This window comes from Lolium rigidum, chromosome 4 (assembly GCF_022539505.1).
Source record: "Lolium rigidum isolate FL_2022 chromosome 4, APGP_CSIRO_Lrig_0.1, whole genome shotgun sequence".
Lineage (NCBI taxonomy): Eukaryota > Viridiplantae > Streptophyta > Magnoliopsida > Poales > Poaceae > Lolium > Lolium rigidum.
The window spans coordinates 174,299,694-174,325,915 of record NC_061511.1 but is presented as its reverse complement, the minus strand read 5'-3'; the positions used below and the strand labels follow the sequence as shown (position 1 = coordinate 174,325,915).

The 26,222-nt window shown below is 44.2% G+C and overlaps 2 protein-coding genes and 6 non-coding genes across 8 annotated transcripts; all 8 read right to left on the bottom strand.

Annotated features, from left to right (window-relative positions):
* Nucleotides 1-1,927: 1,927 nt before the first annotated feature.
* Nucleotides 1,928-2,395, bottom strand: LOC124649724 (metallothionein-like protein 1). Its single transcript, XM_047189308.1, has 2 exons — nucleotides 2,283-2,395; nucleotides 1,928-2,191 (listed from the first exon to the last, which is right to left on the bottom strand). The coding sequence occupies exons 1-2, from the start codon at nucleotides 2,333-2,335 to the stop codon at nucleotides 2,032-2,034; spliced, it is 213 nt and encodes a 70-aa protein (XP_047045264.1). The 5' UTR covers nucleotides 2,336-2,395; the 3' UTR covers nucleotides 1,928-2,031.
* Nucleotides 2,396-6,034: 3,639 nt separating this feature from the next.
* Nucleotides 6,035-6,893, bottom strand: LOC124650285 (metallothionein-like protein 1). The gene is made up of 2 exons (XM_047189832.1): nucleotides 6,586-6,893; nucleotides 6,035-6,479 (listed from the first exon to the last, which is right to left on the bottom strand). Exons 1-2 carry the CDS (start codon nucleotides 6,804-6,806, stop codon nucleotides 6,308-6,310), a joined length of 393 nt encoding a protein of 130 aa, XP_047045788.1. The 5' UTR covers nucleotides 6,807-6,893; the 3' UTR covers nucleotides 6,035-6,307.
* Nucleotides 6,894-17,553: 10,660 nt separating this feature from the next.
* On the bottom strand, nucleotides 17,554-17,626 carry TRNAK-CUU. Its single transcript has one exon. It is a non-coding gene; the product is annotated as a tRNA-Lys (tRNA).
* An 84-nt stretch (nucleotides 17,627-17,710) lies between these two features.
* Nucleotides 17,711-17,783, bottom strand: TRNAK-CUU. The gene has a single exon. It is a non-coding gene; the product is annotated as a tRNA-Lys (tRNA).
* Nucleotides 17,784-19,827: 2,044 nt separating this feature from the next.
* TRNAK-CUU lies at nucleotides 19,828-19,900 on the bottom strand. Its single transcript has one exon. It is a non-coding gene; the product is annotated as a tRNA-Lys (tRNA).
* A 3,219-nt stretch (nucleotides 19,901-23,119) lies between these two features.
* Nucleotides 23,120-23,192, bottom strand: TRNAK-CUU. The gene has a single exon. It is a non-coding gene; the product is annotated as a tRNA-Lys (tRNA).
* A 778-nt stretch (nucleotides 23,193-23,970) lies between these two features.
* TRNAK-CUU lies at nucleotides 23,971-24,043 on the bottom strand. Its single transcript has one exon. It is a non-coding gene; the product is annotated as a tRNA-Lys (tRNA).
* A 243-nt stretch (nucleotides 24,044-24,286) lies between these two features.
* Nucleotides 24,287-24,359, bottom strand: TRNAK-CUU. The gene has a single exon. It is a non-coding gene; the product is annotated as a tRNA-Lys (tRNA).
* Between the last annotated feature and the right edge of the window lie 1,863 nt (nucleotides 24,360-26,222).

Genomic DNA, 26,222 nt, shown 5'->3' with positions numbered 1-26,222 from the left:
TATGGCAAGTTTCAAGCATAGATCTCTTCGAGTTGGCTCATCTTGAACTTGCACTTCATTTCTTTATTCTTCATCATGTTGATGTCTTGAAGTAACTTGAGGGCTCACTTCATCTTCATCTTCAAGACATACTTGACACTTGATATCCTTCATCAATTTCTTCTTATTGCAACCTTGAAGCCAACATATGGTTCAAGCATTGCCTATGGACAACTCCTACAAATATAACTCAAATGCAAACATTAGTCTATAGGGATTGTCATTAATTACCAAAACCACACATGGGGGCTCCATGCACTTTCAAAGGCGTTGCCGGCCACACACCGGCCGCCCCGCCTCCAAGAGGCTGCGACCATCGCCACCGAAGCCACCCGGCCGCGCCAGACCGTCGTCTGCCGAAGAACACCACCACGGGCCACCGCACGCCGCGCCACAGCTCCACGCTCGCGGGGAATGGACGGCCTCCGCCGCCGGCACCACACAGGCAACGCCCGGCGGCTCGCGCCGGCGGTGGTGGAGAGGAGAGTGCAAGAAGGGGACGAGAAGAGGCAGCGCTAGGGTTCACCCCGCTCGCCCGTGCGGGGGGGGAGAGGAGAGGGCCGCGAAGCGTTTTTTCGACTGCCCCTGCTGATTTTCTCAGTCCAACCAAATATAAAGTAACACCTCACGCTGTTGTCGGCAATACTTTACAAATACCCTAACCACATTTGCAATTTCTTGGCACTTTCTGGAAAGAAATCTTTCGGGTATCTACAATGGTAAAGAAGAAGGTGTGCATTATTTTAAACCTACACGTCATCATTTAGAGAAAACGAGAAAACAATAGACATAAGTTATACAATGTATTATCTCTTATTTCTAGATCTACAATTTAATGATAATTAATTAATTATAGAAATAAATCAATTTTCTAAGAAAAGACAAACGGTACAATGCATAAAATAGTCATCCTTCGCTAAGTGAAGATAAACTTTTTCTTTCTCATTTCTCTCCTCCAATAAAGAAAAAAACTGGCAACTATAAGGAAAGACTTACATCACCTTATTGTACATCACCTTATTGTACATGCCCTTACTTTTGTCACGATGCAGTTCAATAAACTTGGTGCTAGTACAGTCTTCTAGGTTGGGCATGTACAAAGGTAGAGAGACATGTCTTCCTTATTCCTCCACGTCATCTAGAGAAGACAATAGCTATAACATGTGCATTGCATTGCATCTTATTATCATCCCTTACAATTAATATGGATTAATTAAATTTTGGTAAAAAATGATGTTGCTAAGACATGTGATAGAATGATGAAACTCGTCTTCTCTTATTAAGGGATCATCCGTTAGCTATGAGAAAGCAATCTTCTATTTTCTATTCTCTCTTTTCTAACTGAGCAAAAATTCTAAGTGTGGTAGTTCTAAGAGAAGACCGACGCCAGTCCATTGTACATGATATTGACACCGTAATATGATCGAATCAATTCTGCACATATCTTCTGTTATTGTGGAATCATGCGAATAATATCAATCCCTATCTAATCTCCTGACCACTGGAATTCCGGAAGAAAGGATGTCAGAGGATTGCCAGCTGAATGGACGTGCTGGTGTAGCTGATAAGTTGTGAGCCATTCTATTTCAATCCCTTTGGCACATGGAACTGGTCGATCTTTTTTTTTTATGCTAACCTTTGTGTTCACGGTAAGAAAAACATATCGACAACTACATGTGAAAGCATATGTTTGTTTTTTTTACTATATATTACAAACAAGAGTTGTAAGGCACGGTTCATTCACAGTTTACACGAACCTGTTTTTTCATATTCACTTCAGATGGATCATTACAAACACATGTACACAGGCTCGCGCACACGAACACAAAGTAGCAACAGTCTCACAAGTCACATGACATGACAGACATCACAACGCACGACACCACCAAGAGCAAACCACACCACAGCACCGACCAGATGGCCGGCGCCTGTTCCTTTATTCACACGATGACACACGGCACGATCACCACAAGCGCATCGACCGCTTGCATCTTAGCAGTTGCAAGGGTTGCACTTGCAGTTGGCGCCGCAGCTGCAGCCATGGCCGGCCTCGCCGGACTCGGCGGCCTCCTCGAACTGTGCCTTCGCAGGCCCGGCGCCGAGGACGACGATGGTGGCGGCGCTCTTCTCCTCCAAATCAGGGTACATCTTGCTGGAACAGGAAAATTAATTTTCAAACAAACAATCAGCTGAAGAAATTGCTAAGATGATTATTTGTATTTGTAAGAACGAGGCACGCATACCCGCAGTTGCAGTTTGAGCCGCAGCCGCAGCTTGATCCACAGTTGCAAGACATCCTTAGTCTTGAACTCTTGATGCAAGCTCAAATGCTTAAGATGAAAGTGTAAGAAGCGCTTTGGTTTGGAATGGTGAGCACAATGCTTAGGCTCGACTTCTGCACCGCTATTTATAGGAGAAAAGTGTGTTCAGAATGGGCGTTGTTGCGTGTACACGATGCCTTCATGCTTCCCTAGAATTGGTCGCTACGAGTCATCTTCCCCTCCAATGGCAATTTTAAATCCAACGTGTTAATTTCAAAGTACGGTTCTATTGAGATATGGTTGCTTTCTAGGAAAGCAACAATTCGTAGTTGACTTTGCTTCCTTTCTGACTATGCAACTAATTAGTGAATGATATAAAGACCTAATAAGAACACTATTTTAAGTCATTTTTGTATCTATTGACTACGGCATCTGCCTGCCGGCAAGAAATGGGCCTTCTTTGTTTGGCATCGTAATTTATTTTGCCTCAAAGGAAGTAGTAGCTTCCAGATAAACAAACGTTTTTTTATTTGACATACATTTACATATGAGGAAAAAAACAGTGCAATCTGCAGTGTAGCGTGATGGACTGATGGAGCAACATCGATATATTTTGGAAAGATTTTTTAGAGTGAAATATTTTGATATCTGTGTTTTTTTCTTCTCTGATTATTTAGTCATTTACTGGGCCTTGAGAGTTTTGCCTCGTGGAGTAACCTAGGAAAAAAAAACCCGTGAGTAGTTGCTCACATGAGAATGTTTTGATGGTAACACAAATCTGTCCTACCAATTTTCCTGTCATGAACAAAATATTGGTCTTGTGTTGAGTGAATGTCAATTTCTCAGGACACTCTTTTCTTTCCAAAATTGGTCAATTCATAGATGCCAAAACCTTGGCCACATTTTGAGTAGGTAAACATATAGCAAAACCAGGCATGAGCTCAATTCAAACATATGCAACAAGTCCGTGTGGATGACAACCATTTGTGGTTATGATTAGCCAGTATATATGTGGCATGATCGTTAGAAGACACAACTGTTGAGATAAGACGATATTTTTTCTTTGTCGATAATAGTTGTATTTGATTATCAGAAGGAAATACGGGAGCACACGAACTTCTTATTTATTGATCTCCTTCATAATCTACAGGGTAGGTTTGTATTTTGTTAGCAGAAGGTGTACTTTGAAAAGATATATGCTGCAAGGATATGTCCAATGACAGTGCAATTATGTAAACTGTATGTAAAATATTGCTAGTGTAGCATTGGCTATTTACAAGTATTTGAGAGTGCTCATTAACTTATGAGCTCTCCTTTCTGTTGTTAGACATGTGTACCACCAAAAATTTATTAGTATTTCTACTCCAAGGCTCTACGACGATAAGGTTTGTGTGGCTCCAATGAAGGATGGGCGGGGATGGTGTCGTGCCTTCGGCTCGTTCGAGTGCTTATAGTCTTCGCTAGGTGATATAAAGATATTTTTCCATTTTTGAGTTTTTTATTGTACTGTTGTTGAAGATTATGAATAGATCGGTCGACTTTCGGCAGAAAAAAAGAAGAAGATAAGTACACAAGAATACTTAATTTCATGTAACAATTGTCAATAGGCTCGACTGCCAACCTGTCTGTTTTAGGTGTTTTAGTTTAGACCGAGACAACAATAAAGTATCACATGCAAGTCATGAGTACAAAAGCAAATCAATTGTTCCGGTACACTGAAAATGTCCAGGTGCAACAAAGAATTATTTTCACTTTTTTGGCAGAAAATCCCTGGAAACGTGTCGTAGCATGGCAAGATAATGAGAAGCAGCCAATCTCCACAGCGAAAAACATCTGATCTTCAGCAAGGCCCACCCAGTTTGGACAGGAAAGCTTCTTATCTTCGTTTGGAATATGGTGTTCACATCATCAAATGAACTTATATCTTAGATGCAACCGGTTTACTCTAGTAATTGCTTCCCTTATTAGGGTGTGTTTGGTTTCCCTGGGCCGCATCCAAGATTTTCTTCGTGCACTACCGCGGGGCTGATGGATATTGCTCGCCAACTGGATTAGACAGCCTATTGAATGCAGTTGTCAGTGAGCCACTCAAACTACCAAGTTAGCAATCCATCGTGCGCTGTTTCATCAGAGAAATAAGGATTCCAAGGATTTTATCCTCGTACGGATGAAGCACATCATATAGAGTTATAGACTTCCTGCTCATCTTGCACTGTTGCAAACAATTACTTTGTCGTGCACAAAATCAAGACCCTCCTCTACAGATAATTGGTAAGTTGAGTCCTGAAGGATTTTTTTTTTGTTCAGATCAATCATGAACGATATTTATAGTTCAGTATTCCTGCAAAAGAAAAGATATTTATAGTTCAGTTATCATTGTATCTTTGGGTGCTGCTCTGTTGCAATGTTTTGTTTTTTGCTAAAATACTATAAACGCATCTCTCCCCACATTACACTTTTATGTTTTATGTACCGAATAAGAACTTGTTTGGCAGGGGCGGATGCAAGAAATTTGGTTTGGGTGTAAAGAGATACGGGATTAGATTTTTAATATTTGTTTTTTTTTTGAAATGGGGCGATCCCGGCGCACACAACCTTATTTATTTATACCATAGTTTTAAAGATTCAAAAAGTTTACAATTCACGGATCAGAGCGGGTTGAGACATGTATCAACCATCTAAAGATGAAAAGCAACATAAATCTATCCATTCTGAAGCCTATTAATATGACGCCACCAAGTAACCTGGAAATAACAGTCATGTGTAACCGTTAGAGAAGGTAGGCCCATTGCTGTATCCAATGCGCAGTTCGCCTGATAACCTGCAAAATTTTTGTACCCTTATGTCTATTAAAAATAATGTCATTTCTACTAGTCAAATGGACAAGCATAAAGCTGGTACACCTATCCGTATCCGAGGTTTATCATCCTTTTTTACCCCATTAAGCCAATTACCAAAAATATTTAGTAATATTAGCAGGCGGTGTTATGTTGTAAGTAAAGTATATCATGCGCCAAACGATTTTAGCAAAATGACATGAAAGGAACAAGTGTTGCATAGTCTCTAAAGAATCACAAAAACAACACTTTTGATACCCATTCCAATTGCGTTTTGCCAAATTATCTTTAGTAAGCAACACCTTATTATTATAATAAGAAACCACAAGAAGATCTTAATTTTTAGAGTGATTTTTAACTTCCACAAATATTTACGTAAATATCTAACTTGACCATTCATTAAGTCAAGATACATAGATTTAACCGTAAAATTCCCTGACTCTGTGAGTTTCCAAATAAATTTGTCCTGGTGCCTCCATAAGACGCTGGCATAAGTGAGCTATGTTTTAAGTGATAAATGTACCTCCAAACAAATTTTACTAATTAATTGTGAGATTAACTTATGGTTGTGAGCTATGTTTTAATACAAATTTATATAAAACTTACACATACTTTATCTTCTCCGAAAAAAAGTAATGCGTGTACATTTGAGACTGTTTGAATTTCTAATTCTCCGCTTAGAAGATGGTAGACATATGAGATAAATTCTGGGAGAAAGGATATTGATTATTTTTAGGGATTTGCTAGTTCTCAGCTAGCCTACGTGCTAAGTCAAATCCTATATCATTTAACTTGCATCGTGATTCATGCTAATCATTAGTTGCAACATGATTTGATGATATTGACTGAGAACGAAGTTAGTTCTCAGTTGACTAAGAAATAGTCACACCCTTATGTTTACAGTTTACATGACCCTATTTGAGAGACCTGGGCCTGCAGAAGTTTATACGAACCTGTTTGTCATATTCAATTCAGATGGGCCATTACAAATATACATGCACACACCACACAGGCTCGCGCACACCAAACACAGTTTACATGACAGAAATAACAACGTAGGACACCAAGAGCAAACCACACCACAGCATCAACAAGATGGCCAGCGGCGGTTCCTTTATTCACTCCATCACACACGGAACGATCACCACAAGCGCATCGACCGCTTGCATCTTAGCAGTTGCAAGGGTTGCACTTGCAGTTGGCACCGCAGCTGCAACCATGGCCAGCCTCGACGGACTCGGCGGCCTCCTCAAACTGCGCCTTGGCAGGCCCAGCGCCAAGGACGACGACGGTGGCCTGCATGGTGGCGCCCCTCTTCTCTTCCAAGTCAGGGTACATCTTGCTGCAATTGGCAAAATCAAACTAATCAGAGCAGTTAATTATTCAGCAGAAACTTAATGTAGCTAGCAGGAACCTTTTGTATTTGAAAGAGAGAAGCAAATGCATACCCGCAGTTGCAGTTTGAGCCGCAGCCGCAGCTTGATCCACAGTTGCAAGACATCCTTACCTTTGCTGTAAGCTCACTGCTCTGGATGAAAGGTTTAGACTTGCTTTGCTTTGGGATGGTGAGCACAATGCTTAGGCTCGACTTCTGCACCGCTATTTGTAGGCGAACAAGTGTGTTCGGAATGGGCATTGTTGCATGTACACGATTCCTAGAATTGGTCATCTTCCCTCCAATGGCAATTTTAAATCCAACGTGTTACTTTTAAAGTATAGTTCAGTTGAGATATGGTTGCTTTCTGGTAAAGCAACAATGCGTAGTCGACTTCTCTTCCTTTCTAACTATGCAACTAATTAGTGAATGATATAAAGACCTAATAAGTACACTATTTTAAGTCTTATTTTTGTATCTATTGACTACGGCATCTGCGTGCCAGCAAGAAATGGGCCTTCTTTGGTTGCCATCTTAATTTATTTTGCCTCAAAGGAACTAGTAGCTTCTAGATAAACTTAGGGTTAATTATTGGTTTGCCACTACAGCCCGCGCAACACTCAGTTTTGCCACTAGAGCAGAATGGTGCTCAGTTTTGCCACCGCTTCTGGCGCAACTGCTCTGTCGAGGCCAAACGGCCAGGCTTCAAACGTTTCCGTCTCGTGCCGTTACTGAAAGTGGGGCCGGATCTTACAGGTAGGACCGTGCAATGACAAATTGGTGAAGACCGAACTACCCCTCCTCCCGCCACACAGCCACACACCGATCCGCTGCACCCACCACCACCCGCGCCCCTGCCGGCACCACCTGCCCCGCCACCACCTGCGCCGCCGCGCGGCCGTCCCACATGGACACCTGCTCCACCGCCACCTACTCTGCCACTGCGCCCTCCACCTGCTCGACGAAATGGCTAGTGGCGGCGACGACCTTGGCGAGGCAGGCGTCGGGCCGGAAACCCGCCGCGTCCACGACTGGGTTCTCGAGGGGTAAGCCTTGTTCCTATTGAGCTTTCTTGTGCAGTGCAATAGTCAATTTGACATGGAGTGCTCATTGCGTTTGATTTTGCTTTTGGTGTGCTCATTGCCTCTCTGTTTTTGGTTGATTAGGATGGAATTGCGGTTTGCTTTCTTGGTGAATATTAGAAGGGAGCGATTCATTGTGGATGCAAAGGATCAAAAGAAATTCCAAGGAGGGTTTGATTATCGGTTACCAATGGATTGTAATTGGAGTTTTAGACAATTTGGGGAGGTAATTTGCGGCCCATATCCTTGGGGTATGCATGATGAAGTGAAATTCAGATACTACGATGGGGGAAGTGATTGGGTGAAAGTTAGTAATGGTGAAGAGTTCGCTACCATGTTTGCTAAGCATAGGGAGAAAGAGCAATTTCATGCGAGGCTGCAAAATGATGTGGTTGTGCTGGCAGTTGGACCTTCTCGGACATATTCATGTCGTCGTAATGGCAGCTCTAGCCAGAACAGTTCAGTTAGGGGAGCTTCAGTTAGTGCACGACGACGTGGTGGCTCGTCAAACATGGGCACCGACAGGGTCCCAAGAGTAGTGGAGCTTGAATACATCGATGATGAAGAGAGGCGATATTCTGATGTTGTGCAGAATTTAAGACGGCCATGTCGGGCTGAAAACCGAGATGAGTCTGACAATGAGGCTTTTGTGATTGATGATGAGGAGGTTGAGGACGAAGACCTTCCAGCTATTGAATGGGACTCTGCAAACCCTCAGATGGAAGAAGGTACCATCTTTGCGTCCATGAGTGAGTGTAGAAATGCACTTGTGACATACTGCATCAAGGCAGAGTGTACATTTGAAGTTGACAAGAGCGACAGAGTACGTTACAGAGTGCACTGAAGATTGTCCATGGAGGATGCACGCGTCTAAAATGTGAAATAGCATGAATGTTCAAGTCAAAGTGAACCCTTTTAGGCACACATGCCTGGAATCAACCCCGAGGAAGGAAACAATCAGTAGAGCCAAGTCAAGATGGGTGGTTGAAGAAGTAAAACGGTAGGTGACAGAAGACCACCAAGTGGTTACAAAGGAGTTGCAGAAGAAGCTCAAAGAAAAGTTCAAGATAGAGGTACCATACATGAGGGTTTTCAATGAAAAACAACATGCTATGGATTCTATTTATGGTAATTGGCAGGAAAGTTTTAAACTGTTGTATTCATTTAAGGGTGAAGTGGAGAAGACCAGCCCAAGTAGTATTGTAGATATTGACCACCACACCGTGGAGTACACATTGAGGGGAATGACAATGACCAAGGAATGCTTTAGAAGGGTTATTGTCTGCTTTGAGGCTTGTCGCCGGGTTTTTTTGGAAGGCTGCAGGCCCTATTTGGCTATTGATGCTACTTTTCTCACATGGAGGTTTAAAGGACAGTTAGTAGCAGCTTGTGCAGTTGATGGACACAATTTTGTATTTCCAGTTGCTTATGGCGTGCTTGAGGCAGAGTCTGAGGAGAGATGGACTTGGTTTCTGCAGAATCTGCGCCGGGCTATTGCACATCCCAATGGGTTGGTAATTCATACAGATACTTGCAAGGGTTTAGAAGTAGTCGTGGTCAATGTGTTCACTGGAGTAGAACATAGGGAATGCATGCGTCATCTTGCTGCAAATTTTGGGAAGAAATTCAAAGAAAAGGTGTATGCCGACAATTTATGGCCAGCATCTTTGACTTGCAGTGTGAAGAAGCACAACTATCACATGAGGCAGTTATACAAAAATGACAAAGTGAAGGAATACTTGGAAACACACCACTCCAAGTTATGGGCCGAAGCCAATTCAGTGAAGTGAGCAAAGTTGACTATGTGCATAATAATCTTGCAGAGTCTTTCAACTCAACGATCCGAAAACTAAAGGGTCTTTATTTGGCGGATTTGCTTGACAAGATAAGGGTAGAATACGTGCATACATTTCTTGTTCGTGCAGAAATAGCCGAGGCAAAATTCATGGGGCACATTATAATCCCTTCTGTGATGAGTGAATTGAAGCAGAAAACAAGAGGCTTGGAAATGGACATGACTCGTTGCTCAGCTACGATGGTAGAGGTATCATTTTTGGATAAAGAGAAGAGGGGATGGAGATATCCAGTGGATTTAGAAGCTAGAACTTGCAGTTGTAGGCAATGGCAGATAACTGGGTTGCCATGCATTCATGCCTTGTTTTTCATCATTACTCTGTAAGGTCAAGCAGGGAACATACAACAGTATGTGCATGATTACTACTCTGTTGCAAAGTTCAAAGCCACATATGCACGTGCCTTACCTGCTTTGGAGGGAAAACAACAATGGGACGTAGTGGACCCTGGTTTTAAGCTTTGCCCTCCAGTTCTGAAGAGAGCAGCAGGTAGACCGAGGAAAAGTAGAATAACACCTCGCAGCGAAGGAGCTGGACATGGACCGAGGAGACGTAAGTGCACAAGGTGTGGTGGGTCTGGTCATTTCGCTAAGTACTGTGATAACACAGTAGATCCAGCGTTCGGAGAGTGTTTCGATGCTTCAAATGATGAGCAAACTGATGATCAAAATGAGGATCCAGTGGAGGCTACAGGTGATGATCAAAAAGATGATCCAATTGATGATCCAATTGATGAGCCATAAAATGATCAAAATGATGATCCAATTGATGATCAAAATGAGGATCCAATTGATGATCCAATTGAGGAGAAAATTGAGGCTCCAAATGTTGGTGTCCAACCTTCTGTGGTTGTGAGTTCTACTTGGTATGTAAATCTTGCCAATACTAATGTACATTTATCACTTGACACAATCTAACCGTCCTTTGTTTTGTACAACTATGTTGTAGGTTTGAACAAAGTTGTGGCAGTGAGCTCTGAGGTAGTTAAGGTGTCTACAACAAAGAGGAGAAGAAAAGAAGCAATGAGCACAAGGATCACAAGGAGCAAAGTGGTGGCAAGAAGCGCAAGGACCAAGAAGAAGCCGCAACGCTTTGTAGATGATTGAGTGGGAACCAACTAAAGTTCATGAATAATGTTGTATTTGTGTTTGAATGATGTTGGAATGATTAGAGTACATGTTTGAACTATGTTCGAATGATGTTGGAAAGATGAGATTACATGTTTTAAAGAACTCATGCCAAAATGTGCTAAAAAGAGCTCCAGAGGTAGGGTAAATGGCCTCATTTCTAAGCAAGTTTTTTTGATCTTGTCTAAATTAGCCAAATAAGTTTACTACACATCTATTCCATGTAAGAAGACTATGTGAGAAGGATTTCCATTTTTCTGATTTTTTTTTGAATTTTTTATGCTCATTTCAAATTTAGTCAAACCTGACTTTGACCATCATTTTAGCAAGTTTGAAACATGGAATTGAAAAACTAATCATGGATCCTTCTTATTCACTCCAAAATGAAGCATTGGTGAGGTTTTTAAAACTTTTCATGTTCCAAACCCTAAACCTCTTGTCTTCACCCTCGATCTTGTAACCCTAAACCCTAACCATAAACCCTAACCCTAAGCCCTAACCCTAACACCTAACCCTAACCCCTAACCCTAACCCCTAACCCCTAATCCTAAACCTCTTGTCTTCACCCTCGATCTCATAACCCTAAACCCTAACCCCTAACATTTTAGCAAGTTTGAAACATGGAATTGGAAAACTAAGCATGCATCCTTGTTATTCACTCCAAAATGAAGCTTTGGTGAGGTTTTTGAAACTTTTCATGTTCCAAACCCTAAACCTATTGTCTTCACCCTCGAACTTGTACCCCAGTGTTTGAGATATCACATTAGACACATGGTTTTTTTGTTGGACAGCATGTAGACAATGTTTATCAACTAGAATCGGTAGTATATGACATAAGAAGACTATGTGAGAAGGATTTCCATTTTTTTGATTTTTTTTAATTTTTTTATGCTCATTTCAAATTTAGTCAAACCTAACTTTGACCATCATGTTAGCAAGTTTGAAACATGGAATTGGAAAACTAAGCATGGATCCTTGTTATTCACTCCAAAATGAAGCTTTGGTGAGGTTTTTGAAACTTTTCATGTTTCAAACCCTAAACCTCCTGTCCTCACCCTCGAACTTGTACCCCAGTGTTTGAGATAGCACATCAGACATATGGTTTTTTTTATCGACATCATGTAGACCATGTTTATCAACTAGAATCGGTAGTATATGACATAAGAAGTCTATGTGAGAAGGTTTTCCATTTTTCGATTTTTTTTGAATTTTTTATGCTCATTTCAAGTTTGGTCAAAGCCTAATTTTGACCAGCTAACCCTTTTCTTCTAGAAGGAAACCGGACCGATCCGTGGGTTGCTCTGTTTTGCATAGTGGACCGTTCACTGCGGTAACGCCAGCCGTCCGATCTAGCCTTCTAGAAGGTTTCGCGGCCGATCCGTGGACGCCCTCGTTCTTCAACATGATTGGTCTCCACGCCTACGGTGGGCTATAAGAACACTGAAATGTCCGTTGGGCCATCCCGCGTGTCTAGGCCTGCGATGCATGCGCCATGCATGCACCATGCATGCACCATGCAGGCGCCACGAAGCTCGCTCGCCAACGCGCCTTTCCACGTACCTCACTCGCTGACGCCTTTTCATGCATCATCGCAGCGTCTCAGTGTTGCCATCGTCTCAGCTCTCGCAGCGATGCATCAACATCAGTTTTGCCATCGTCTCAGGCCGTGGCATCGTCTCACGCGTCAATACGCTTAATTATTTTTGGAAGATGGCTAGCCACGCGTAGCCCTAATTCATTAGGAACCCGAATTATGAGCCAACCTCTTTATAAGGGGCCTCTCTTCCTCTCCCACACACCAACCGAGCGAGCCTCTCTTCCTCTCCCTCTCCAAAGCACCACGCACCCAAGCGAGCCTCTCTGCCTCTCCAAAGATGCAGTACACGGGAGCGACCTTCCGCCGTCCGTGCACCGCGTTGGAGCTACTCTATCCGGCGGACGTCCTCGTCGAGACCACACTCCGTGTGTGGGCAAAGTCGAGGTGGAGGACCGAGGTCGAGCTCACTCGAGACTTCCTCGACGAGGGCCTCTCCCACCTCCCATGGGGCTCGCCCGTCATGTACCACCTCAACGAGTCTCGTGAAGGCGTCTCCCTCAAGTTGCTCACGGTCACCTTCGCCAACCGATTTGACGCGTACGCCCTCCTCGGTGAGGTCTTCTGGTGCGGCTGCGAGTCAATCTTCTTCACCACCTACAACATCTTCACTGATTGTGACGCCATCTTCTTCTCCGGGAAACGTATGCACTGCCTCCCGTACTACAAGTGAAGACGCTGGTGAAGATGGTGGCGCGGCGCAGGTACTGCGGTAGGTGGTGCGGCCAAGATGTGTTCTCGTCAAGCTCGTCATGTTTTTTTAGCTTTACGTTTTTATTTTCTATGTGGTTCCGTGTCGAGTCGTGTCAAGTCGTGTCACTCAACTTATCTATCTAGGGTACCCATCTATCTATCTAAGTGATTTCCGTGTAACGGTGGAACTAAGCATCTTATGTATCGACTTTATCTAAGTTATTTTGCGTGATGATCTGGCTACCAATATTTGCATCTCATATATCTTAGTTTTCTATGATTTCGATGTAATATATCAAGGGTGTATGAATCATGTAATCACAAACATGGACCAAAGTATGAACTTTGATGTAATATAAATAGGGTACCCCATATAAGTATGAAACAAAAAATCACAAACACGCAATGCTTGAAATCAGAAAAATGCACCCCTTTTCCCTCGCAAAAAAAGAAAGATGCACCCTTTTTTGTTTGATTATTTTTCCAACCTAAACCACAAACACATAATGCTTGAAATAACAAACACGCACCCTTTTTTGGTTAAGCAGCGTGCATAAACACAAAGTACAAACATATGCGTCCTCACACCATAAACCAAGTCACGAACTAGAACTAACTATAGCTATATTTCTTCCTTTTGCTTTTCAATATCTTTCCATCCACCCCACTGGTTACCAGAGCAATCCTTCACACTACTAAACGAAGCGGTCTTGGGTTCGAGTCCCGGCCGCACCCCTTTTTGTTCGTTCATTTTTCACCATTGTTTTAAAGACCCTTCTCATCTGCCCAAAGCCAAACCTTTGCCACTAGCGAATTTTGATCAGATTTATTTATTTCAACCTTGCAAATTCAAGCTTACAAGTTCATACAATTTGAAGCTTACAAATTCATCACAAATTCATGACAAAGTAATGCCTTTCCATACAATGTCAACATTAGTGCGATGACAATACCACCTACAAATGCACAAATGTAATTCCAAATTTTTGATTGATCTTCGAGCTCTCTAATCTTCTGGTTCATCCTCTTTAGCTCAAAAGCTACCTCTCTGTCAATGTGTGCTCCGCCCTTCGTCTCTTCTGCACTAGCTATCGCGACGACCCGTGTCGTTTATGGCAAGATGCGCCATCATTCTTCGTGCTCATCTAGCAGCTGATTCATCAGCGTCTGGACCAAAACATCGACCCAAACAAAGAAGCATTTTATCTGCAAGCACACAAAACAGATCAACCACATTGAGCACAAACTATCCACAAAATACTGAAATTTTCCCTATTCTTACCCCTTTCTCGCTGCTGCACACGTAGAACGGATGATTGGTGTTCTTCGGTGTGCGCGAAATCCTCCGATCAACGGCCGCCCGGCACCGCGGATAGAGGAGGATCGGCATCTCCATGCGCACCGAAAGCTCGAACCGAGAGGTGGCACGAGAGCTAGAAGAAGACATGGATAGAGGTGACGCGGGATCTGAACCGTGAGGTGCTTCTGGCAGACGGCTGCGCCCTCCGCAGCTCCCGCCATCGGCGGCGCTCCCCGTCAACAAGGCCCTCTCAGTCGCCCGCGCCGCACCTCTGCAAGGGGCCGTCTCCAACCCCGTCGGTTTCTGCTCACCGCTGCGAGCTCCGCCGCGCGTTCAGGCGATTTAAAATGGGGTTGAGCTCCAACGGTTGCCTTGTGGGTCCCACGTGAAACGGCCAGCAACGGTCCTCTTTTTAAACGCGTCTTCGCCTGGTCCCACCTGAAATAGCCGAGTCAAGGACGTTGACCTGAATGAAACGACAGACTCACGGAACGAGTCGTTGCACACAGACTAGTGGCAAAACTGAGCACAATTCAGATTAGTGGCAAAACTGAGTGATGCGCAGGCTGTAGTGGCAAACCAATAATTATCCCATAAACTTACGTTTGTTTTCGAGAATACACCCTGTAAGGTGTACTAAACATATAGACGAAAGGGCAAGAAAGCCCGAGCCATGTGTACCACTGCCAACAGGGGTGGAAGCTCCCCTACAACATCGAAAGCCTAATCTCCGTCCCTCCACGCAAAAGGAGAAGGCTCGGAAAAATCCAAAGAGTCCGAGCGGAAAAGCCTCGCTACACGCCACCTCTGGAACTCCTCCCTGATCCTATGTCGAATGGCCGCCACCGTCGGGGTTGCGCCATTGAACACTACGTCAATCCTATGCCTCCAGATACACCAGAAGACCAGGATGATCGCTCTCCACAAATCTCTGCGCACCGTCCTGGGGCAACGAAGCAAGATCCGCCAGTGCACTATCTCAGAGCTAGCGTCAGTCATCCACTCCAACTTGTTCCACCACGTCACGGACGACCACACAACCAAGCAGTAGGTGTTGGAGCGTCTCCTGCTCCTGGTCGCAGAGGTGGCAGGCAGCCGGCCATGGCAGGCCGCGTCTCTGGAGCCTATCCGCCGTACAACACCTGTTTCGGCACACCAACCAAGCGAAAAACTTGCAGCTGTATGGCGTCCTCGAGCGCCAAATCTCCGAAGCAACCGGCAGCACCGTAGTCCCCGCAATATTGGCATACATTTACATATAACGAAAAAAACAACACAATCTGCAGTGTAGCGTGATGGAGCAACATCGATATATTCAGAAAAGATTTTTTAGAGTCAAATATCTTAATATTTGTGTTTTTTTCTTATCTGATTATTTAGTCATTTACTGGGCCTTGAGAGTTTTGCCTCCCGGAGCAACGTAGAAAAAATAAAATCCCTGAGTAGTTGCCCACATGGCCACATGATAATGTTTTGATGGTAACACAAATCTGCCCTACTAATTTTCCGGTCATGAACAGAATATTGTTCTTTTTGTTGAGTGAAGGTCAATTTCCCGAAACACTCTATTCTTCCCGAAATTGGTCAATTCATAGACATCAAAACCTTGGGCACATTTGAGTAGGTAAACATATAGGCAGGCATGAGCTTAATTCAAACATACATAACAAACCCCGTGAATGACAACCATTTGTGGTTATGATTAGCCATCTTAAGTGCTATGATAATCAAAGGACACAATTGTTGACATGAGACAAGCCAGTTGGAGGGGGGTGACTCCAAAAAACTCTCGCCACTCCCCCTTCTCTCTCTTCCATTGTAATCCAAAATTCTTCTTCTTGAGTAGATAGGAAATAGGAATGTCCGCACATTTATTGCATTTAGGACATTATTTTTTTATTTGTCGATAATAGTTGTATTTGATTATTACAAGAAAATACGGGAGCACTAGAATTTTTTATTTATTGATGTCTTCCATAATCAACATGATATGTTTGTATTTTGTAAGCATAAGGTGTAATTTGAAAAGGTATGTGCTGTAAGGATAAGTCCAATGGCACGGTTATTATGTAAACTGGGTTTTTTACATGTACTATCTCTGTTCCAAAATTTGCTGCATATAATTTTTAGTTAAACTTTGTAGAGTTTGATCATGTATAAAGTCAAACATATTAATCGTTGTAATATCTAATGCATACATTATGAAAATATATCTCACGGTGATTCTCGTAATATAAGTTTGATGTTGTAGATATTGATACTTTATATATATTTGGTCAAACTTCAACTTTTTTTTGATGAAAAATTATTCGTAACATAATTTAGGACAGAGGGAGCATGTTAGAGTGCTCATTAACTTATGAGCTCTCCTTTCTGTTCGTTAGATATTGTGTACCACCAAGCATTTAGTAGTATTTCCATTCCAAGGCATAATGCTTGGTTTAAGAAGAGCGCATAAGTGCAATTGTGAAAACAAGTACACAAGAATACTTAATTTCAGGTAACAATTGTCAATAGGCTCGACTGCCAACCTGTCTGTTTTAGTTGTTTTGTGTTTTAACCGAGACAACAATAATGTATCACATCCAAGTCACGAGTATAAAAGCAAATCATTTTTTCAGATACACGGAAAAATTCAGGTGCAGTAACAAAGAATCCTTGGAACCTTTTTTGGCAGAAAATCCTTGGAAACGTTTCGTAGCATGGGAAGATAATTAGAAGTAGCCAATCTCTACAGCGGGAAATATCTGATCTTCAGCAAGGCCCACATCCAGTTTAGAAAGAAAAGATTTTATCTTAGTTTGAATAGGTGGTCCATACTAAATGAATTTATAAAATGCTTCCCTTAGGGTGTGTTTGGTTTCCCTGGGCACCTTTGGCTTGAACCTGGGCATCTTTGGCTTTCCTTATAGAACCTGAGCATGTTTCTGAACCATGGATACAGATTGCAAGTTTATAAAATAACTAGTTGCAAAAACTCAGGAACGAGGATACAAATTGCAAATTTATGAAATAGCTAGTTGCAGAAACTCAGGAACGAGGATAGAATTAAACATCAGTGAAAAAAAAGCAGCTCGGTAAAAATCAGAAACACCCACCGTGCAGTTTAATGAAATAATTAGTTGCAAACACTCATGAATAAGGAGACAGAATGCAAGTTTATGAAATAATTAGTTGAAAAATAAAACAACTCGGCAAAAATAAGAAACGCCCACCGTTGGGCTCGAACCCACGACCACAAGGTTAAGAGCCTTGCGCTCGGTAAAAATCAGAAACACCCACCGTGCAGTTTAATGAAATAATTAGTTGCAAACACTCATGAATAAGGAGACAGAATGCAAGTTTATGAAATAATTAGTTGAAAAATAAAACAACTCGGCAAAAATAAGAAACGCCCACCGTTGGGCTCGAACCCACGACCACAAGGTTAAGAGCCTTGCGCTCTACCAACTGAGCTAGACGGGCATGTATGCTGGAACATGAGCAGTAGAGGTAACAACACGAACTAGATTCAACGAGAAAAAAGAAAACTCAATTAAAAAGGAGGATCGCCCACCGTGGGGCTCGAACCCACGACCACAAGGTTAAGAGCCTTGCGCTCTACCAACTGAGCTAGACGGGCATTTTGTTGTATCCTTAGTCTATCAGGAAACCAGCCTTGTGCACTTCTAACTTCCCAGGTCAACTAACTTCTTACAGTACACTATCAGTTTATCATTAGTTCATTACAGGTGTTGCTTGCTACGCGGCGCTTCGGCGTGCTAGGAGTGTGGTAGCATTCTCTGGAGGGCGCAGCGGCTGCGAGTCATTCTTGTTCTTGTCAAGCTGCCGTTGTCGGCTTTGTTTTCTCTTTCTTTTCTCTTGTGTTTCCTTTTGGGCTTGGTGTTGTGCTGCGGCCCCAGCGCGTTCGTTGTATCGGGTCGTTTGCTATATTAATATAGCGGGGCGGAAGCCTATTTCGAGGAACCATAGCCCAAACTAACGATTTCTCCACCAATATTACTTACTGACATGGATCGAACGGGCGAAGCAAGCAATCTCGTATTCCCGTCCCGAAGTTGGATGGATCCTGCATCGTGATGCAAAAGAAAAGAGTAGATCAGGCCCGTAGAAGACTCACATCATAGACTGCAGCACCAGAGTCGTAGGCCGATATTCAGCTCGTCAGCCACAACTAGGTGTGTCAAGTGGGATCCCGTCCCACTTGTAGTATAATTTGACCTTTTTAGTATAAATTTTGACATCAAAATTTGAACTACATAGTACAAAATGACATCCCACCGGGATCCCACCTTGACACCCTAGCCACAACAGTGCTCCAAGTATCAGCTGGAGGAGACCGATCGGGTGCCTCATCCGGGCTTGGAGAAGCAAGCAATTCCGACCCGAAGTTGGATGGATCCCTTCATGGGTGGTGCCAACCAAGCTCCATTCCCTTTCCAGAAAAGAGTAGATAAGAGCCAGGCAGCTGCAACAAAGATTGTAGACTGCAGCTAAGAATTCGCCTAGCCACAGCAGTGCTCCAATCCAAGGCTTGCCGATCGAAAGTTTCTCCCAGTCTGGGAGTTGGAGGAGCAGGAGGCAGGCAGACAGAACACATAGTGTGTGACAGGTGAGAAGAAAAATTTGCCGAGTGTCTCTCATGGCGTGAGACCTCGAAGTCAATCAAAAAATGGTCTCCGCCGGAACTGATGCTGGTCAATGTGGATGCTGCTATCTTCTCAGTCTACAAGAATGGGTTTTGGTGTTGTGACACGTGACCATCAGAGGAAGCTACAGGCAGCCAGTAGGGGCTTCTTTGAGCGAGTTCAATATCTTGAAATTGCAGAAGCCATGGCACTACGTCAAGCCTTGCTCTTTGCTAGAGATATTGGCGTAAGAAGATCATGGTAGCAATCTTACTGCTTATCTTTGATCAACAAGATCAGGTCTCCAGGCTTGGATAGATCCCCTGTAGGAGCTATTGTGTATGACATTAAGAACTGGGCTACAAAGTTTGTACCTTGTACATTTATCCATGTTAATCGGTCATGTAATGAGGAAGCTCGTGCTCTGGCCAAATCGGCAGAGAATGATGTTAGGCCCTGTTGGTTTAATGAGTCCCCTGATGTAATCATGGCCATTATATGTAACGAGCCCATTACCTCAAAAAAAAGGTCTGAGAGTTGGGAGGAGCAGGAGGCAGGCAGACAGAACACACAGTGTGCGACAGGTGAGGAAAAAATTTCGCCCACCGTGGGGCTGGAACCCACGACCACAAGGTTAAGAGCCATGGCACTACGTCAAGCCTTGCTCTTTGCTAGAGATATTGGCGTAAGAAGATCATGGTAGCAATCTTACTGCTTATCTTTGATCAACAAGATCAGGTCTCCAGGCTTGGATAGATCCCCTGTAGGAGCTATTGTGTATGACATTAAGAACTGGGCTACAAAGTTTGTACCTTGTACATTTATCCATGTTAATCGGTCATGTAATGAGGAAGCTCGTGCTCTGGCCAAATCGGCAGAGAATGATGTTAGGCCCTGTTGGTTTAATGAGTCCCCTGATGTAATCATGGCCATTATATGTAACGAGCCCATTACCTCAAAAAAAAAGGTCTGAGAGTTGGGAGGAGTAGGAGGCAGGCAGACAGAACACACAGTGTGCGACAGGTGAGGAAAAAGTTTCGCCCACCGTGGGGCTCGAACCCACGACCACAAGGTTAAGAGCCTTGCGCTCTACCAACTGAGCTAGACGGGCTATTTGTATGATGAAATTCCGACAACCTAAACCGGCATCTCTAAGATCCAAAGTCAACGAACTGGCTTGATTCTGATCTGTCTATGAATATACCACAGCCGAATTGACGATATCTACATGGAGATTACTTACTAACATGGATCAAAAGGACGAAGCAGGCACTTCCGCCCCTGGATGGATCCTGCATGATGGCAAACAAGCAGTTCCAATTCCTGCCAAGAAAATAGTAGATCAGCCCAGGGCAGTGACAGCAAAGACTCAGATCGTAGATGCAGCTAAGAATTCGCTTACTCCATAGTCGTGGACTGAGATTCAGCAATGCTCCAAGTCTTGCCCATAGCACGTCATCGTTTTTAATGCGATAGAAAACAGCAGAGGAAACAAAGATATATTACAGAACACACTCGCATTTCGCTAACTTCGAGCCACGAGAATTTTTTTTTTGAATGGTCACCGGGGGAGGGAGAAGACCCTCCACCTGAATTGTATTCATTTTTTTGCCTATAAGGCTTTGCAGCCTATTACAAGATAGGTTCAAGTGAACCAGAGTTTTACAAGGAGGAACAGAAGGGGGAGACAAAATAAAAAAACACACACCAACACACATGAAGAGGGAGTGGGAGGAACAGGTGCACATGAGAAGCACTATCAGGCCTGCAGGCACGACAACCATCATCAGCAGGACAAGCAAAGGCAGAGCATTGAGGAGTGTCACTGACGCAATCGAAGGGAATCACAATCCCGAGACCTTGCAAATAGCAAGACCAACACCTTGCTTGCATGGCGACTATCCACAAGCTGGCAAACCAGGAGCACAAGAGGACCAACGAGCGAAGCTGGCATAGTCGAAGGGCCTTACTCCACCGAGAGAACGATGCAGACACGAAGCTCGCGCGGCTGATGGAGTGCCAGAACTGCAAGGAGTTACTGCCACCGCTCTCGAAGGGCATTGCAAGACCGAGATGCCACCAACATCACGAACCTTGACCTCAAGCTCAGCCAAAGGGACAGCCCCAAGCACTTTGCGAGGGTGAGGAAGCAACTTGTGCCGTCGAAGGGGGCCGATCAACCGAGACTGCACCAGAAACACGAAGCTCGCAGCAAAAACCGCTACCATCACCATCGGATTTAGCCAAGCTTGCACGACCAACAAGAGCTGAAGTTGATGGGCACCAAACGATCCCAATTGCCATCACCGAACAGGCAACACGAGGTTCACTTTTGACGCCTTCAACAAGGAAAACGGCGCCCACAGGGCGTCGTCGTCGTAGAGCTTTCGCTCGGAACCGCAGCGAGAAGCTGACAGGAGGTGCAGTTCCAAAACCACGCCCCCAACAAGGTAAAACGACGCCACTAGCGCCGCCGTGGTTGGCTCCGGTACAAACCAAAGCAAGGATTCCCCGGAACGCACCTCGATTTTGTTAGCTGCCCACCGTGCACCTGGAGGGGACGACAAGCCCAACCACTTGCCAGAGACGAGCAGCTGCAGTCCGTCAGAGGAGACGAGCTGCAGGACCGCCGGCAGAACGTGGTGGACGGCCGCCAGCGGGTCCTCACCCCGCGCATCAGAGAGGGCCGGATCTGGCCCTAAGGCCCGCAGAAGCGGCCCGAGGCGGCACAGGCAGGGGGCCTTGGCCACGCATCCGAACTGGAGTTGGGAGCTCATCTCCCCGCGAAGGCTCCAGGAAAGGCACGCATGGACCCAGGCGCGGACGACGGCCAGCGGCCAGGATGGAGAAAGGTGGGTCTGCGGAGGAGCAGCAACCACGCGACGGAGATTTGGATCTTGCGGGTGGGGGGAGATGAGCCAAGCGCCCAGGCGATGCAGGCAGCCTTGCCGAGAACCCCGCGGCCTTCGGCCACAGGCCCGCCGCCACCGCGGCGGACGCCGGCGGCAGCGGCGGCGGGGAGGGGCAAGTTGGTGGGGCTTGAGGTGGCGGCGGCGGGGGGTCTCCCGGGTCGCCCTAGGTCAGGACGACACGGGAGTCAGGGTCTCCTCCTCGAGGGGCAGATCTTCACCGCCACGAGAATTAGAAGGTAAGTCGTGGCCTTCCGACGGGAACCTTGCCTCTCAATAATTCCAAGCCACTACTCCTTGATAGAGTCCACGTCGAGCCAAAGCGCCGGCTCAACGTCCGAGCGCCCAAGCAATAGGGTACATTGCCCCCAAACCCTTGCAGAGTAATGACATTGGAATAGCATGTGGGTTGCTGTCTTTGGGTCGCACCTGCAAAGTTGGCAAAGCTCCCTATTTAGCTTTGCCTTTTATAGTAAGCCAGCCATTTGTGCACACTCAATTTGGATGATGGGTCAAACAAATAGTTTTTTTTTTTACTTAGGTGGTACCTAAGGCTTCTGTACCACTTGTATTCGCTATCTTGGGTCTGATATGGCATACAAGCGCCGTGCTGCAGTTATCAGCCCCTCCAAACAACGTTGACACGATAAAATCCGTGTTTTGGCGAAATGCGGCATAATTCAGTACCCTCGTAAAGAATGTGTTCTAGAGTTGTCTACCTCAAGCTGGTTTGCCAGACTAAAAAGTAAACTTACCTTTTTCAGTTTTGTGATATCACAAAATGAGGCAAAATATTGAAAACTAAGAAATAGAGTATACCAGGAATATGGAAAAGTCTATAATTAACAAGCAACAAGGAAAATGCGCAGGATGTGTCATCAACTTTTTGGCAGTACGAGGGAGCAAGTTATTCATGACGGAAAGAAGGAATACTCAACAATGATCTGAAGTATAAATGAGAAAATTCGTAAAGACCCTTCAAGTATGAAAAGGAAATTACTGAAGGTGATCTAGAATAATTTAATGACTAAAACTGGTAAAACAGTGGTGGACCAAAAAAGCTGGTTTGCCGGACTAAAAAGTAAACTTACCTTTTTCAGTTTGGTGATATCACAAAATGAGGCAAAATATTGAAAACTAAGAAATAGAGTATACCAGGAATATGGAAAAGTCTATAATTAACAAGTAACAAGGAAAATGTGCAGGATGTGTCATCAACTTTTTGGCAGTACGAGGGAGCAAATTATTCATGACCGAAAGAAGGAATACTCAACAATGATCTGAAGTATAGATGAGAAAATTCGCAAAGACCCTTCAAGTATGAAAAGGAAATGACTGAAGGTGATCTAGAATAATTTAATTTAATGAGTAAAACTGCTAAAGCAGTGGTGGCGTGGTGGCCACAAAAATAAAAACTGAATCGCCCACCGTGGGGCTCGAACCCACGACCACAAGGTTAAGAGCCTTGCGCTCTACCAACTGAGCTAGACGGGCAACTTGTATGATAAAATTCTGGCAAGGTCAGGAACAATCTCTGCATCTCTAAGGTCCAAAGTCAACGAGCCGGCTTGATTCTTATCAACAGCCGAATTGACATGGCGATTACTTACTGACATGGATCAGCCCAGGGCAGTGGCAGCAGAGACTCAGATCGTGGATGCGGCTAAAGAATTCGAGAGGGGAGGAAAAGGCAGACAGACAGAACACACACGGTGTGTGAGAGGTAAAAGCCTTGCGCTCTACCAACTGAGCTAGACGGGCAACTTGTATGATAAAATTCTGGCAAGGTCAGGAACAATCTCTGCATCTCTAAGGTCCAAAGTCAACGAGCCGGCTTGATTCTTATCAACAGCCGAATTGACATGGCGATTACTTACTGACATGGATCAGCCCAGGGCAGTGGCAGCAGAGACTCAGATCGTGGATGCGGCTAAGGGCATGCCCAATGCATAGCCCTAGGGGTGTTGCCTCACACCTTTAACTAGGTTCGGGTGGTCCAAAGTAGGTTTGGATGAGGAAGTAGCATCTTCATCAGGAGGCAACCTCTTCAGCCATAAAGGGGAAAATGTGAGAGAGAAAAAGAAAAACCAAATCAGCTTTTGAGAAAAAGACATATTAATGGGACCATAACATGGCATGCATATGTGAAAAGTTTTATCCAAGCCTAGTTGGACAGCTGCCTCCATTGCTCATGCCCTAAAGAATTCGAGAGGGGAGGAAAAGGCAGACAGACAGAACACACACGGTGTGTGAGAGGTAAAAAAAAAGAGATCGCCCACCGTGGGGCTCGAACCCACGACCACAAGGTTAAGAGCCTTGCGCTCTACCAACTGAGCTAGACGGGCAACTTGTATGGTAAAATTCTGGCAATATCAGGAACAATCTCTGCATCTCTAAGGTCCAAAGTCAACTAACCGGCTTGATTCTTATCAAGAACCGAATTGACATGGCGATTACTTACTGACATGGATCAGCCCAAGGCAGTGGCAGCAGAGACTCAGATCGTGGATGCGGCTAAGAATTCGAGAGGGGAGGAAAAGGCAGTCAGACAGAACACACACGGTGTGCGAGAGGTAAAAATAAAAGATCGCCCACCGTGGGGCTCGAACCCACGACCACAAGGTTAAGAGCCTTGCGCTCTACCAACTGAGCTAGACGGGCTACTTGAACGATACAATTTCGACGAAGTCAAGAACAATCTCTGTATATCTAAGGTCCAAAGTCAACGAACTGGCTTGATCTTATTATCCGCGGCCGAATTGACGATATCTACATGGGAATTACTTACTGACATGGATCGAACGGACGAAGCAAGCACTTCCGGTTCAGCCCCTGGATGGATCCTTCCAAGAAAAGAGTAGATCAGGCCCGGCAAAGACTCAGATCGTAATGCAGCTAAGAATTCACTTACTCTGACCGTAGTCGTGGACCGAGATTCAGCGCCTCCGTCCGCAGCAGTGCTCCAAGTCTCTTGCCGATCGGGCGCATGTCTCAGGCCTGCAGGAGCGGGAGGAGGCTTGCCGATGGCCTGGCCGGAGTGGCTGGTGGCAGAGCACCGGAGATCCGCCACGGCGCGCAAGTCGCGAAGATGGAGCCCTGGAGTCACGGCCAAGCACTGCGTTCTCGTGGTTCTGTCCGCTTCCGAGACGTTTCGTCGCGCCGTGCCACGAGACGAGATCGGAGCTTGTGGATAGCGCGAGGGATAAGAGAGTTCATGATGCTGGGCTCGAAACCAAAGAAGCTTCTGGGATTGGCCCAATCTGAAAGAACAAATTGGCCTGAGGCCTGTTCTATCTGCGAACGAAACAGGCAAACAGCCCTGGTTCTGGGCTCAAACGATACTTGCGGTCCCTTGCATCGCTAAATAGTCGAAAATTATACGGAAATTCAATTCGGTTCCCGGGTGCGTATGCTCCCTCTACCAACAAAACATATTTTAAAGTGTGGAAAAAATTTGACATAAAATTCTACATGTACATCTCCATAATATATATGTGCGGGTCAAGTTTCACGAAAAAATAATATTTTGTGTGACCTATGCAAAAAAGAGAAAACTTATCCTGTGAAAAGCATTGTTTTAAGCACTGAATTTTTTCTTTTTTACACAGGCCACATGATAAGTCCATTTTTTATGAAACGACTTTGTGAGCGCGTAGCACATGAAGATGTACGTGCGAATTTTTTGTTTCAATTTTTTGGAAATTTAAAATATGTGTAAGATGCATTTTAAAATATAAGGAGCATAGGCTCCCATGTTCCAAAACACCACTCCTAAAATTATAATAGTAAAAAAGTGATATTTTTTCCCTCAAAAAAATTATATTTTTGTATAGGTACATAAAATAATTTCTATAAACGAACAAGATTTTGTTACAAATGTGTTTTATTTTCGGCTACACAAAGATCACAAAAATGTGGCTCAAATGGACATTTCAAAACTAGATTTTGTTATTCACAATTTTCCTCTTTTGTGTACATCATATCTACCAAGATAATTCCATGAAACTATGATGACATACCAACATTTATATATATACCTGTATTTTTTTCCTAAAAATATTCAGAGTGTAAAATGGGATTCTAAACTTTTGTAACAAACATGTCAGTGTAGCCCGAGCTCCATCCATATATATGCAATTTTCCGCCCATTGTTCCCCTAAAGAAAGAACTAGACTAATCTGAATTTGAATTCAACAAGTATACTCTAGACCCTAACAAAATCAAGCTATGTTTTAGACCGGGTAGCAATTCTTGCTTCACTTCCATCCAAAGAGTGGGGTTTGACTTTGATGGTAGGGTACATGATGAGCGAAATCCACCATATTCGGTGATCTCTCTTTTTAATGAAACCACCTGTATAATTTCAAATCACCCAACATGTTTGATTTTTTAAAGACAACCCTACAAGCTCATGAACTTAGGCCCAAGAAATGTTGTGGTTCTAAATAGATCTCGCATTGCTTATTGATATTTACTTTGAGGCAACATTTGTCTAAATCAAACAAGGATGTTTGTATCCGTCTC